Source organism: Monopterus albus, unplaced genomic scaffold, assembly GCF_001952655.1.
Source record: "Monopterus albus unplaced genomic scaffold, M_albus_1.0 scaffold21.1, whole genome shotgun sequence".
NCBI lineage: Eukaryota > Metazoa > Chordata > Actinopteri > Synbranchiformes > Synbranchidae > Monopterus > Monopterus albus.
Genome location: NW_018127901.1, coordinates 1,636,655 through 1,651,290, shown reverse-complemented (window position 1 = coordinate 1,651,290; position 14,636 = coordinate 1,636,655). Strand labels below are relative to the sequence as shown.

The 14,636-nt window shown below is 42.5% G+C and overlaps 1 protein-coding gene across 5 annotated transcripts in view; it reads left to right on the top strand.

The window, feature by feature from the left end:
• The window catches only part of LOC109956732 (protocadherin-1-like), a 187,833-nt gene that overhangs the window by 14,036 nt on the left and 159,161 nt on the right, over positions 1-14,636 (top strand). For all 5 annotated transcript variants that reach the window (XM_020594073.1, XM_020594074.1, XM_020594077.1 and 2 more), the window contains 2 exons: positions 573-1,404; positions 7,033-9,216. In XM_020594073.1, coding sequence (XP_020449729.1) covers positions 595-1,404; positions 7,033-9,216 — 2,994 coding nt within the window. In that variant the 5' untranslated portion in view covers positions 573-594. The remainder of the gene's footprint in view (positions 1-572; positions 1,405-7,032; positions 9,217-14,636) is intronic.

The following is a 14,636-nucleotide window of genomic DNA, read 5'->3' as shown; positions in this document are numbered from 1 at the left end:
GTCAAGGCTAAGCTTGTTGGGCCCCTACTGACCCCACATGCCTGCTGCTCTCTGTGCACCGTGTACATATCTCATCACCACTTAAAATAAACACTTAACTACTTAAACCAGACATGAAGAGCTGATGGAATGTTTGTCACATGGACCAAATGTCAAGAGTGCAGGCCTCCTCATAACTCTTCCCACACAGTTTCAAATACAGTTTACTATCTATTCTAATCGGCAAAAAAAGGTCTAAAGACTTAGGTCTGAGTTGCTGAGACTGTTGCCTGCAGCAGTGCTCGGTTTGTCTTCCTGGCAGCAGGAGGAAGTCATCGCTCTGTGCTGCTCAGCTGCTCCCTGCACACTACCATGGCCATGACACTCGACCTGCAACCTTGTACCTTTTCATCTTGTAACTAACTGTGTGGGACATGATTATTGGCCCAAGGAGATGAATTCAGTAGTCTGTTCCTAACAGCTCTGACATTAATCTCAGAGAGGGGTCACTTGTGGATCCTGTGTTGATGCTGTCTGGAGGCCTTATGGAGGACAAGTGTCACCAATATGTGCTTTCTGTGTGTTTGTTGCAGAGCTGTGCTGTCGGGTGGAGACATGGCGACACCGAGGTGGAAGGTTCTGCTGTTCCTGGCAGTCATCCTGCTGGTCTCCTGCAAGGCCGCACCCACTGACATCTTATATCGGGTTCCTGAGGAGCAACCGCCCAACACGCTGATTGGCAGCCTGGCGGCAGACCAGGGCCTACCCGACACTGGACACCTCTACAAGCTGGAGGTGGGCTCACCGTACTTGCGTGTGGACGGCAAAACCGGTGACATCTACACCACAGAGATCCCCATTGATCGTGAGGCGCTCAGAGACTGCCGCAATATGTTTGAAGGCGACCCGTGCTTCTTGGAGTTCGAGGTGTCGATCACTGACATGGTGAAAGGAATCGGGTTGGGGCCTCGGCTGATCGAAGGCCGCATTGAAGTGGTGGACATCAATGACAACACGCCGCAGTTTGCCTCACCCATCCTCACCCTCTCCATCCCTGAGAACACACACATCGGCGCACTCTTCTCCATCCCCATGGCCACCGACAAGGACTCCGGCACCAATGGCGTGGCTGAATATTCCCTGAGCGCCAGGCCGGACGCTGACCAGCTCTTCACCCTGCAGGTTGCTGTGGACTCAGATGAGAAGCTGCCACAGCTGGTGGTCATGGGCAACCTGGACCGTGAGAAGAAGGACTCCTATGACCTGAACATCCGGGTGGTGGATGGTGGGAAGCCGGCACGGGGAAGCAGCGCTCTTCTGCGGGTCACCGTCACTGACCAGAACGACAACGCTCCCAGGTTTGAGAGGACTTTTTACGAGGCCGAACTACCAGAAAACAGTCCGCTGGGGCACTCAGTGCTGCAGGTCAGTACACACACACACACACACACACACATGCTACCATATAGACTGTAAGTTCATAACAAGAAAGTTAGCCACAAGCACAAGAAGTGGACAGCACCGTTTTCCATCATTCCTGTCAGTTCTTCCAGATCAATGGTTGCGGTAGTTAGAGAAACGTGGACTTGTATTGTAAATCAAATCAAATTTATTTATATAGCACTTTAAAAACACCATCCAGCTGACCAAAGTACATTACATGGCAGAATAAAATCACAATAAATGACTAAAATAGAATAAATAAGACCAGTGCAAAAAATAAAAATAAAACAAGGGAACAGTCAGGGTTCAGATTTGAAATCATTACCTCTAAAGCAACAGGCTGATGAGTTTCTTGTGTAAAGGTGGCATCCGTATTCAGCTGAGCAACATCTTACTGCCAAATATTTGTCCTCACTATCATACTGGAGCAAATGTTTCACAAATTTGTTTTTACATCAAGGTTAGTGCTGGGTATCCAACATAAATACTTTAATGGCATCAGTCGAATTATTTAAATACCATCGAGCATTGAAAAATGCTTTTCCAAACACTTTATTTAGTGATGTTACTCTTAACAAAACTTAAGGTTGTGGTAAATACTTTTGTTATGAAGCTGCTTTGAGTGCACAAAAATGCCAAGGAACTGAAAAACAAAACTAATGATCTGTACCAAAATGTGTAACATATGTATATATTTTTTTATTGATTTTATAAAATTGATATTGAATACAGTATTGTTTAGGAACAGGTATCAAAGTCAAGGTACTGGTATTGGAAATTTTGGAATGATAGCCCTTATCAAGGTAAAGACAGTTTCCTTCAGGGTAGGTTTGTCCTTCCGCGTGTCTGAGCATTGTTGCTGCTTCTCAGGAGTGCACCCAGAGATTTTCTTGTCCACCAAACATTGCAGTGGAACCTTTGGCCCCATTGGTGATAACACTAAGAGCTGCAGGACAACACAGCACAGTGACTGAACATAATATGCTGCTCAATTATCTGTACAGACAGATGGTACAGCAGAGGTGAAACAGGGCGTGGGATCGCCGCGTGTAGTCACATATTAACTACTGATTCAACTTCACCTTTGAGCTCTCAGCCGGGGCGGCGGTATGTGATGTCCCCATCAGATGGCAAAGCAGGAAGGTTTGGTGTGGCTATGCAGCATTCTGACAGACCCTCCTCACTGTATCACCCTCCACCTGCTCCCTTTCCTCTGTGACTGCGACCAGTCTGCCTTCCAGAGAGCCATGAATGACTTAATCTGAGTCAGTCATGAGATTATCCACCAGGCTTATTGGTATTATTGCTCTGGTTGTGGCTCATTGCATTTCAGAGAGCCGCAGAATTCATTTCACTTGTGTGCGTTTGAGGAGTGAAGCTGTAGAGGCAGCGGGACGCCGCTGACTGACGACCCCGACCTGCTTAAATCATCTAGGGGCGGCACAGACATGCATATCCCTGCCTTTTCACTTGTTAAAAAGCATACCACTGCATTTTTCACATTTTAACCTTTTTTTCTCCCATTGTACTATTTCAGACTCAAGCCATCTGATGTTGTGTGGATTTTTTACGTTCCAGGCAGCTGCTAGTGTTCCTTTATTTCAGTAAAAACCACAATGTACAGTCTGGAAAGAGATTCTTAAAGTACCTTTATGTGTGTTCATATGTATATTTATAACATTAATAATAATGACATGAAAGTTCAGTCTTGATCTTTGAAAGAGCAAATTGACAGAAAAATCTTAACTTGCTAGCTTTTTCTGGATCTTATCCTTGAAGTTGAAGTTGAAGTTCTTCTTCAACTTAAGCTTTTTCTAGTGTTTTCAGTGAGGTATCACAGCTTTAATCAGCAAAAAGAATTGAGAATGTTGAGTCATCTGATGAGGAAAATCTTGAGATGAGGCTAAAAAACCGAGGGGAAAAAAGTTGGCCTTGGGAACTGAGACTTTTTATTCAAGTTCAAATATGTACCTTTACATAAGCAACAGGGTTGGTCAGATTTGATTGACAGGAAACCCCAGACACCACCCCCCCCCACACACACACACCCAATCCACCCTCTCTCACACAAAGAAAAAAAAGGCTCTTGTGTAAAATAATCAATGCTATTTTCCAAGAAATCTCCGATTCAGGCCATGCTGTGTTCATGTAGGACCCCGTCACTAAGTAATACGCTTTTCAGAGCCTTCAGCTGGCTTGGCTCACAATCAGAACTTTTCTTTGACTGATTGTAAGATCCTGTCAAATTGTTCTTTTCCCTTTTCAGATGAAGGATCTCTTTAAATCTAGAGCTCATTACAGACCAAAGAATATTTGAGAATATTGACACAGCTTTGTCATTATCCAAAGGAGGCAATAAAAAAAACTAGTATTTATTATTATATACACCAAATATTTTTTTGACAACCAGGTGATAAATCAATCATAAAGAAGCAGCCCAAAATTATTTGAACTACCATCTAATTATAATGTTGTTTAGTCAACAGAAAGCTGGACAGGAAGTTAACTGTGATGAATTATTTCTCTACACTACAGTCCAAGTCTGTGAAAGCAGATTTTCTTAATAAGCTGAAACCAGTTTCCTTGGAAGGAAAAAAACAAGGCTAAACACTGATGGATTTACGCATGGAAGAATGGTCAGAAGAGAAGGGACATCAGAGGTTTACTGTAGTAGATTGATTAAAACATGCAGAGAATCTGGTCTGTTCGAAAGCAGTCTGCCTCGCCTAATTGTTAACTGGGAGATAAAGAGTGTTTATATTTGCTGTGCGTCTGGGCAGCGTGGCCTTGGAGAGCAGCCAGAGCAGCAGCAGCACCGTGCTCCTGCAGCTCAACCCTTCAATACACAATTCTTAGACGCTGTCAATAATTTACCACTGTTCGGTGATGTCTGCTGCTTAAAGCCACAAAGGAGGAAAGGAAAGCAACGTGCAGGAGAAATTATAATTTCTCTGCCATGCTATCTTTAACCTTAGCTTGTCCACCTTGGATCAGTGGTTTCCATGATCACCCATGGGTGCCGGTGACAGTCTGTCACTGTGTGTGATCTTCAGCAGGGAGGAAACCACATATTTATTATGTGCCAGTGTGACCTACAGTCTGTGTTAAATAGAAAATCCCTCAGAGATCCTGTTGGCTCTGTAAACCTTTTAGACCCTGATTTCCTCTTTAAATGCTGGTGATGCTTGTGTAAGATACTTTCTTATACTGACAAATCAGCTCTTCTATATCACCCTGCTTTACACTGAGTTTTTTGTTGCTGTTGTTGTTTAGTTTTTAATAGTTGGACCATACCAGTAAATGAAAATATTCTACTTTATTCACATTTCATAAACATTTCCCAGAGTTCAACCTGACATATTCGGTACACTTCTTGTTGAGAGTTAGATATTACATATGTCTTTATGGCAAATACCTCAACCAGCAGCCCGTTTGCTTACAATAATCTAAGACCAAGAAAAGCAACAGTTTATCAGATTTGAACCACCAATGGCTTACCATTTGTTTTTCTGAAAAAAAAGAAAGAATTAAATGATTAGTTGTCAAAGTAGTTGCTGATTCATCCTCTGTTGATTGATCGACTAGGTGCTGCAGTTCAGGTCTGGACATAGGGAAACAGGTGTCTTGGCTTTGTCCACTGGTAATTAACTTTCACCTTTCAGCACTCCAGAAGCATGATAATATTTTACATTTTGTATCTCATTGGTTTGATCTGTACAAAAACAGAACTGTAAAATTAACAAGCTTGTGGAAGTCATTGCTCCTGTCCAAGAAATGGTCCTGTACATAACCCCTGATTAAAAACAGCTTGTCATTTTTAAACAGCTTTTGCACAAATAAAATGTGTTAATTAACAAGCTTTTGAAGTGCTGGCAGGCTGATATTATTACCTATCTGCCTAGCCTAGCTGTTTCCCCCAGTTTCAAGTCTTTATGCTAAGCTAAGCTAACCAGATCCTGGCTGTAGCTTCATATTTACCTACAGAGTGGTATGGGGTGGTGTTGACCTCCAAATCTTGGCTGGAAATCAAATGAGTGTACATCCCAAAATGTCTAATTTTGGCATGACCACTTGCAATTTCTAATACATTTGTGTCCTTGGACCAAACAACAGTTTTACTGTTGGTTTAAATGGACTCGGATCATCTCAGACCCTCTTCTAGATTTCCTCTTCTTGTTTTTTTTAAGAAAAAAATATTTAGGAGACCTATTTTGCGGAGTGCTAGCTTGGCTCAGATCCAGTTCTACTTTAAAGAAATAAATGGACTTAAAATAAAAATCCTAATTACATTAATGTAGGCCCCAGGTGAAAGCTGCAGAAATGCTGAAACAGCAGCACCTGGGACATTTAAATGAGCTCTTTAACAACTAGTTCATTTGAAACTAGACTCAGACCAACATTTCTTTACAGCAGCCATGGCACTGAATGAGTGCAATTAAAAGTATTAGATGTTCAGATGGAAAGATGCCCTAACGAGTACATCCTAAGTGATATTCTGGCGACTGCCTGGGCCTTGTAATTGACTAATTGACTTTGGTTTGGGTGTATGAAACCGGATTGTGGCCGATGTTGCTCTGTCTTCTCTGGTCTCCTAATGGGCCCTGAGGAGCCAGGGCTTTTCTGATAATGATAGGGACATTAACATTCACTCATCCATCCATTAGATACAAATGACCCACTGCACAGCCGTTAGATGTTGTTGTCTGGGTATGTGCACTCAGCTTTGATCGTCTGTTATGATTAATACAGCAGAAAAACTCCTCCCAGTAAAAAGAAACAAAGAGCTTTGCAGTGTTGCAATGGTAACTGTTGTGACTCTTTGTAAGCCAAAGAATCTAAGTAATCATTCCAGTGTAAATAAGCTAATAATGAAAATGCTAAAACTCAAATTTAAATATTTATGATGAATTAGTATATTATTGACACATAGAAGAGGAGCACAGTGAACACAGAGAATCTATTGCAACTGATTACCAAGTTGAAATAAAACTAATGTCCAGACTTTTATTGTGAAATTGAAGCGGTTCTATCTAGGAGATGGTTTTTTTTCTGTCATTAAGCCTGAACAAGTAATGTGTATGAACAGCAAAACATCCAATTAATTGTCTTTCTTTGTCTTGACATTGTATTTTCTGCTACTCCAAAGAGGCTCTCATTCTTCCTTGTCTTGAAAAATTGGAGTTGTGCTTAGTTTTGCCATTTTTAATGAAGAATCCAGACATCTTCTAAACTTTGTTTTGAACAGTTAAGAGGAACAGAAATGGAGGAATATGACCTTAAATCTAAGTAGAACAATGGAAAAGTCATATGTTCAGGTCAAGTGATTCTGAAGGGAAAAATGTTTTTGAAATGCAGCTTTAATTTATGGGTTTTGACAATTAACTGAATTAAAACATTAAACACTTCCAGTTTGGTTGGACAGACATTGCCATGTAGTCAGAAGGATTTTGACTTTAACTAACAATGAGCTTTTTGTCATCTTAAATTTTAACCCATTGAAACTGACATCCTGGGTGCTTCAGCCAAGAGTCAACCTTTTGGCAAAATGTATGATTCTTGTTAAACAGTGTTTGGCCATGAAAAGGTAAACTTCCTCTTTTCTCCTTGTAGGTCAGAGCCAATGATGCAGATGCTGGTACCAATGGAGAGATTGACTACATCCTCCATCAGGCACCAGAATCAGTCCAGCGGCTTCTGCGCATTGACCGTGCTACTGGCATCATCTATGTCAAAGGCTTGGTGGACCGCGAGGAAGAGAACTTTCTCAAGTTTGCTGTGGTCGCCAAAGATCGAGGGCCCAACTCTAAGAGCTCCAAAGTGTTCGTAAACATCAATGTCAAGGACCAGAATGACAATGCACCAGCCATTGAGATCCGTGGTATTGGCTTGGTGACACACCACAATGGTATAGCCAACATCTCTGAGGACATGCCAATTGGTACACCAGTGGCGTTGGTCCAGGTATCGGATCGTGATGAGGGGGAAAATGCAGTGGTGACCTGCGTGGTTGCTGGTGATGTCCCATTTCAGCTCCGGCCTGCAAGCGAGTCAGCCAGTGATCGAAAGAGGAAATACTTCCTGCAGACAACTACCCTGCTTGATTATGAAAGTATTAAAGATTACAGGATTGAAATTGTTGCTGTGGATTCTGGGAACCCAGCCCTGTCCAGCACCAATTCTCTCAAAGTCCAAGTCACAGATATGAATGACAACACACCAAACTTTTCCCCTGCGATGCTTGAGGTGGACTTTGCAGAGGGCAACCAGCCAGGTGAAAAGGTGCTGGATGTTGTGGCGACAGATGCAGACAATGGCATCAATGCAGAGTTGGCCTATAGCATCATTGAGCATTCTGCCAATAAGCTCTTTGAGATTGATTCTAACACTGGGGAGGTTCGTGTGAAGAACCTGTTGGATCGGGAGGAGACAGACCGTTATGAGTTCCGTGTGGCAGCAGCAGACAAAGGTGTTCCTAGCAAAACTGGCACTGCTACAGTGGTGATTCATGTTCTGGACCGCAATGACAATGACCCCAAGTTTATGCTAAGTGGCTACAGCTTCTCTGTCATTGAAAACATGCCTCCGCTCAATCCTGTTGGTGTGGTAACTGTCACTGATGCTGATGAGGGTGAGAATGCCCGAGTGAGACTGTTTGTGGAACCAGACAATGGCAAATTTGTCATCCAGAATGGCACAGGAACCATCCTGTCCAGCATCTCCTTTGACCGCGAGAAGGAAAGCACCTATACCTTCCGCCTAAAGGCTGTGGATGCTGGTGACCCACCTCGATCCTCCTATGTGGGTGTGACCATCAATGTGCTAGATGAGAATGACAATGCCCCCTATGTCACCAAACCAGCCAACTCCTCCTACATGTATCTAACACCCGCCACTCCACCTGACACCCGTGTTGAGGTGGTAGAGGCTGAGGACATTGATTCTGGACCCAATGCTGAGCTTTTCTACACCATCACAGGAGGCAATCCATATGGCCTGTTCCACATCTCGCCCAGTAGTGGGGAGATCACACTGGCACAAGAATTCACTGGCAAGCACAATGGATTGCACCGCCTCGTGGTGAGGGTCAGTGACAAAGGCAAACCTCCTCGCCACACCACCACCCTGGTCCACGTTTTTGTCAATGAAACCAAGTCCAATGTCTCCTCCATTGAGGCTTTGGTTGGACACAGTCTGTACACCCCTCTGGACAGGGACATTGCTGGAGATCCCAACTATGCCCTCGCTCAGCGCAGCAACATCCTGTACGGCAGCCTTGCAGGTATTGCTGGTGTTATTCTGGTCATTGTAGCTGTAGTGGTCATTAGACACCGACTGCAGAAGGACACCAAGAGTGGCTACCAAGCTGGCAAGAAGGAGAGTAAGGACCTGTATGCTCCCAAGCAGGGCCCCAAAAATGGTAAAGGAAAGAAGAGCAAGAAGGGAAAAGCACCAAAACCTGCTAAGCCGCTGGAGGAGGATGAGGAAGCCAGCCTGCAGAAAGGCCTCAAATTCAACCTCATCAATGACAGTGTCAATGACAGTCCCAGAATCCACCTGCCCCTTAACTACCCACCAGGAAGCCCTGATCTGGGCCGCCACTACCGCTCCAACTCTCCCCTACCCTCCATCCAGCTGCAGCCACAGTCACCCTCTGCCTCCAAGAAGCACCAGGCTGTTCAGGACCTCCCTGCCACTAACACTTTTGTGGGAACGGGCGACAACAACTCCACAGGCTCTGACCAATATTCGGATTACAGCTACAAGGCCAACCCACCCAAATACACCAACAAACAGGTAGGAGACTGCGCTAACACGGCCATGTACCACAGGGACATCTGTTGGACCAACCGGTTGTGGTAGTTACGCTGGGACTTATTTGGCACAGCCAATATTCTTCCACCAAAGCTGCACTGATTCCCCTGCACAGCACCCACGGCTGTTGTTCCCTTTCACTTTTGATTTAATTTGGTTTTGTTCACCATTTGTGTTCTGTTCAGTTTTTGGTTTTCACCTCAACATGGACACCACAATATTCACACCTTGAAGGATTACATAAGGGATAGACCAAATATGGGCTTATTAATAGGTATCAGGGGATATTTGACTGGTATTTGACCGTAATCCCCAGAATGAACTCTACTGAGTCTGAACATACTTGAGGATGGATTTTGATGTTTGAGTTGATGTTTTTTCTGTTTTTGTTTCCCAGTCATACATCAAAATGTTTGATTCTGACAGTATTATCAGTAGTATAAAAAGTCTTGCAAAGCTAAATTTGATAGCTTTTCAAGTAAACCACAAGAAATGACAAAAAACATTTTGGACATAAGATGTAAACACACAGTTTACTGTTTTCACAATGAAAATCCCATAATGGGTCTATCCTAAGCTTCGATATGTTTTTGTTTCGTTTGTGTTTAGCTTTAATTTACATCGTGGGTTAAATGAAGGAGCTTTTGAGTTTCTCCTTTTTTTTTTTTATTATTCGCAAGTGTTTTGAAACCGGAGTTCTTTGTTCGGCTATTGAAAGGTTCATGCTGACATCCTCATTAAGTCCGAATATGTTTTTCTTTTTCTTTCTCTTTTTTGGAGAGCTGCCTCGAGGTTTTCAGCTGCTCTTTATAGCCAGATCAGCTTGTTGAAGTGTGACAAAGAGTGACTGTGATTTCCTGAGTTAGTTCCTTTTTTCTACCCATTTTTATTGTCTCTTGGCTTTTTCTGCCCAGGAACTAGACTGGCTGAGCAGCACTTTAGAGTGTTTTCCATCCAGTTCAGACCAATTTAAGCTAATTTCAGCTTGGTGAGGGAGCCAAGCATTGAAGAATAGAGAATAAGAAGGAAGAGGGCACGAGGGTTGTAAAAAGCTGCTAGACTATGAAGGAAAAGGTACAGTAAGACTAAATACAACCATTTCTTAACCTCTGCACCTCCTGTCAGGTCAGCTGAAATACGACTTTAATTTTTCCGTGTTCCCAATCACTGGGGCTAAAAAGTCAATTGTTTGCACAGATTAATGGCAGGTAATTTTCCAGGCGCCTGCTTTTGCCTTCCTTTTCCCAGCGTGCCTTGCTCTATTCTATTTAATGTATAAAAATGGAGGGTGGAGATGGGGGCCATTAACTGTGTGACTGTGACAAGCTTTCACGCCACGTCGGCTGTTTTGTGGCTTCATGTTGATGGACTCGTGGCTGTGAAAATGAAAATGTCACATGCACTGTGAAATGTGAGGAGACAATCACACCGTGGTGTCGTTTGATGTTCAGAATGTACATATATGTGAACAACATGTCAGAATAATTTTTTTGTTTTGTTTTTGCTTTTTCATCTGCTGTTTATTTTGCACCATTACTGTGTCGTGTGTGTGGGTAACAAAGCCATTTCATCGTTCTCTTGCCTTTGAAAGATTTGTGTTCACCATCTAAATACCTGTACCAAAGACTCACACTCACAGACCTCTGTATTCACTGTTATCACCATCATACAGTATATGTGAAGCTAAAGTTCAGACTGTGCTTTCTTGTTTGGTTGGTCTATCAGAGTTCCTGCTGGTGTTAGCAGCTTGCTAGCGCTCCTGCTGGCTTAATGTGTGGCCTGTTAACATTTGATGTGTCACACTAGTCAGATTTAAAGTCACACGGCCTCATATCAACTCTGTTCAGTCACATACCTACTCAGTCATGTACTCTTCTTCTCTGGGGAAATAAATGTACAGTGTATTTCTTTTATTGTTTTTTAAAAGCTAAAAGCAGATTTTATTTCAATAAACATGTTGCCTAAATGTTAAAGTGGCGATCTCTGTGCAGTCACTGGGCGATTGAAGTGGGTGGAATGTAACAGTGGGATCACTGAAGGGAGAAGTGCAGTATTTTGTTTTCATTGCCATCTTTCACTCATGGAGAGAAAATGCATTTGGTTCACTTTCACACCACAGGAAACATGCTAACCATTAGGGTAACCATTTATATTGATGTTTTAAGCTAAATATTTTATTTATGTTGTGTAGGAACCAGTTCCTGCTACCATGCTAACTCTGAGAGACGAGACAGTCCAAGTAACTTCAAAACAGTGCTGATTTATTCAAAGGATCACAGGTCAAATTAACATTACACGCTCAGGTATCTTGTACCTCCAAACTGCTCGCAGGCAGATGTAAGATGAAAAACCCCGAGCCCACCAGGCCTATACATTTTTATCCCCTCAGTTGGGCTAGCCCCATACTACCCAGGAACGTCAACCGAGAACATATTATGGCTAAGGCTACAGTTATACACGTCATAATAATAATATTAAACACCCTGTCTGCTGACAGTCATCAACTCTTCTCTCTAGTTATCCTTGACCAGATGTACCCTGTAGAAACTCATATGCAGGCCTAAGCATTTAACAGTCTAACTAGACATCCTATCTCCACTAAACATTTCTAATGCATAAAGTATCTATCCAATTTCTATCTGACTAAAAATATCTAACAGTTGAACCAAAAGTATGATTTGATTTTTGCATCAGAAGTGAGATTATAGTTTAAAGTACAGTTTCATTCTGTTTAAATCATTTTTTAATCTTCAACAGCAGACCAGGAACCATTCTAGGAACTCAGGAACCTTACCCATGTTTTGTTATTTTTATTCCAGGCTCTTAGCCTTTATTTATGATGTAGGTTGTGGTGAAGGGGACAGAAAAATGGGAGACAAGAGGTGACTGAGGCCTTGAGAGCTCCCAATGGTCTGAGTTGAACCACTGATGTCATGAACCCCTGAACCACCCATATGGTGCACCGTGCCATAACCATTCATCGACGGGGTGCCCCAGAAACCTATGTTATACTAGAAAAATCAAATTCCATGTTTAGTCCCTTAGCCAAAGCTCCTGGTATAGTAGTTTAATGAGGGCTTTGAAACCACCGGTAGACAAGTGTTTCTCAAGTTTATTTGGCTTGAGTTAACTATCAAGGGAAACAACGATACTGTGTGACATCTGGTCACAAGTGAGTGATTTTCCATTCTTAAACATTTATTTAAATAATATTTATAGGCCTGAAAGCCTTATATTTCTAGCGACTTTGCAAAAATAAGGGAATTATTATAGAAAAGTCACAATATGGCGATTTTGTTTAGAAAAAATTTGCAACCTGTTCGCGGGACCGTGACTCTCAGACTGGGAACCAGATTTAGACCATAATACAAGAAGATAACCTTTGAAATGTTGAATAATTTAAAAAAATATATAACTGACTACAAAGTTTAGTTAGTGGCTCATCAAACATTTATTAGGTGAACAGGGTTCGACTGGGGGAATTGCTAAAATCCTGTCATAGCTTCAGCGGGTGTTGTTTTATAAACTATTATCAAATTAATATGCCTCGTTTAGTTTATAGTTCCTGGAAGCATTTGGTCATGAAGGGGTATTTCAAATGCACCGTGGCCCCAAAATACATATCCTGAAAATCTCTGCCCATGGCAGTGCATATGAACACATTCAGTCTGTCTGTCCCTTTAAATGTGCGGCTGTCTACCTGTTGGCATGTGGCCTGCACACACACAAAAACACACACCAGTTGGACTTTGAACCTGCAGCAAGGACAGAGATCAAAACAGCACTAAGCAGGTGCTGAATATGCCAGGGTCAAAGGTTAGATATCACTCATGAGCAGTGATTAGTAGCTAAGAATGACGAGGTCAGAGGTTAATGAGGTTACAGACCCCCTCCCCTCCTCTCTGACTTCTCCCCCATATGGACTCGCATTAACAGGCCTGCAGCGTCCGTTCTGCTTTTACACTGACCAGCTCTGCTGTCTCTATGGTAGCACAACAGCCTGTTTGTGTGTCTGTGTGTGTGTTCTGACCCCCCTCCAAACATCTGCCCTACACTTCTCCTCTCCATCCATCTCATCCAACACAATCCCTCCTTCTCTGAGAAACTGCCCTTTGAATGAAGAGATATGTGTGTGTGTGTCTGATTTAGTTTATTTAAGCTCTCAGTTGAGTGTTTGTTCCTCGTTCCCGCATGCTCACTGCGATTTCATGGAATGCGACAGTTTGAGTTACATATTTCCATGTAAACAACCAGAGAAAGGTCAGAGTTTCTGTTTTGAGCCCGATTATTAAACAGGTTTTTAGACATTTATTTGCCTTTACAGTGTTTAAAGTTCAGATTTTTGAACAGAGGCTGGCACTGATAGTGATATTGATGTATGGATATGAGCACTGGGAACCAGGGATTTCCAGCATGAGCTGCAGCAAACAGCAAGCCAGAACATTTCAAGCCACAACACATTTGAAATATTTGATATCAAAACTGTAAAGATCTAAATCAGGATGCAAAAAAAAATATTCTTTCTATCTGAGATCTCCTTTGTTGTAGACCAGCGTATCACTCCGCTTGCTGTCCCGCTCTCATATAATGTTGCCTATCAGCTGCCTGAAGGGGAGCAGGAGGCTGCAGCTTGGTTTCAGAGCCACCACTTCACCTCGATCTGCATTTTCCTGCTGTTCTTAATGAGTTTGATTTATAATCTGTTACAGACAACCATTGAGGCTACACGTGTTTTTCTCCACAAGTCTATATAAAAACTGAACAACAATAACATCAGTTGAATGAAATCAGATCTAATGGTTTTAGTTCAAGTGAACAACTTGCTAGGATATTTAACAGTGCCTGAAAGCCCCTTTCTGATGGTGGAATGTTGTAACTGTGAAAAGACAATGCAAGAGTCACCTGAGGGGGTGGGAGGGGATTTCAGACTCCGTTTGACAATACAACATGCACCTTGTTAAGGGTTGGGTTATGCAAGAAAAGGGATAGTCCTTGTTTGAAGACAAAACTGTTGCCACAGTGGAAGGCAGAGGGGAAAGCTGGCTGTCATGGGGAGGGACAACAGTAATCACTTAAATATGCACATTTTAGACAGCCTCCCCTGGAACATATTGCAATGTCATACACATAAAAGAAAATTACAAATTGTTGTGTAGAGTTTAGACTGTGTTTGCAGCAGTATCTCCAGTGCTCTGTAGTAAGTTCAGGATGTTCTGCCTTGCCTCTAATCCACACTGATGGGACAGACACTAGCGATGCAAATAGCCTTTAATGCACCATTGTGTTTTAGCTCCCATAGTATGTCATCTTGTTCCAGTTCAAGAGAGGGCTGTCCCACATGTAAAATTGTAAATTGTCTCCCAAATACTGAGCTTTTTGCAACAAGGAAAACAGTACACAAG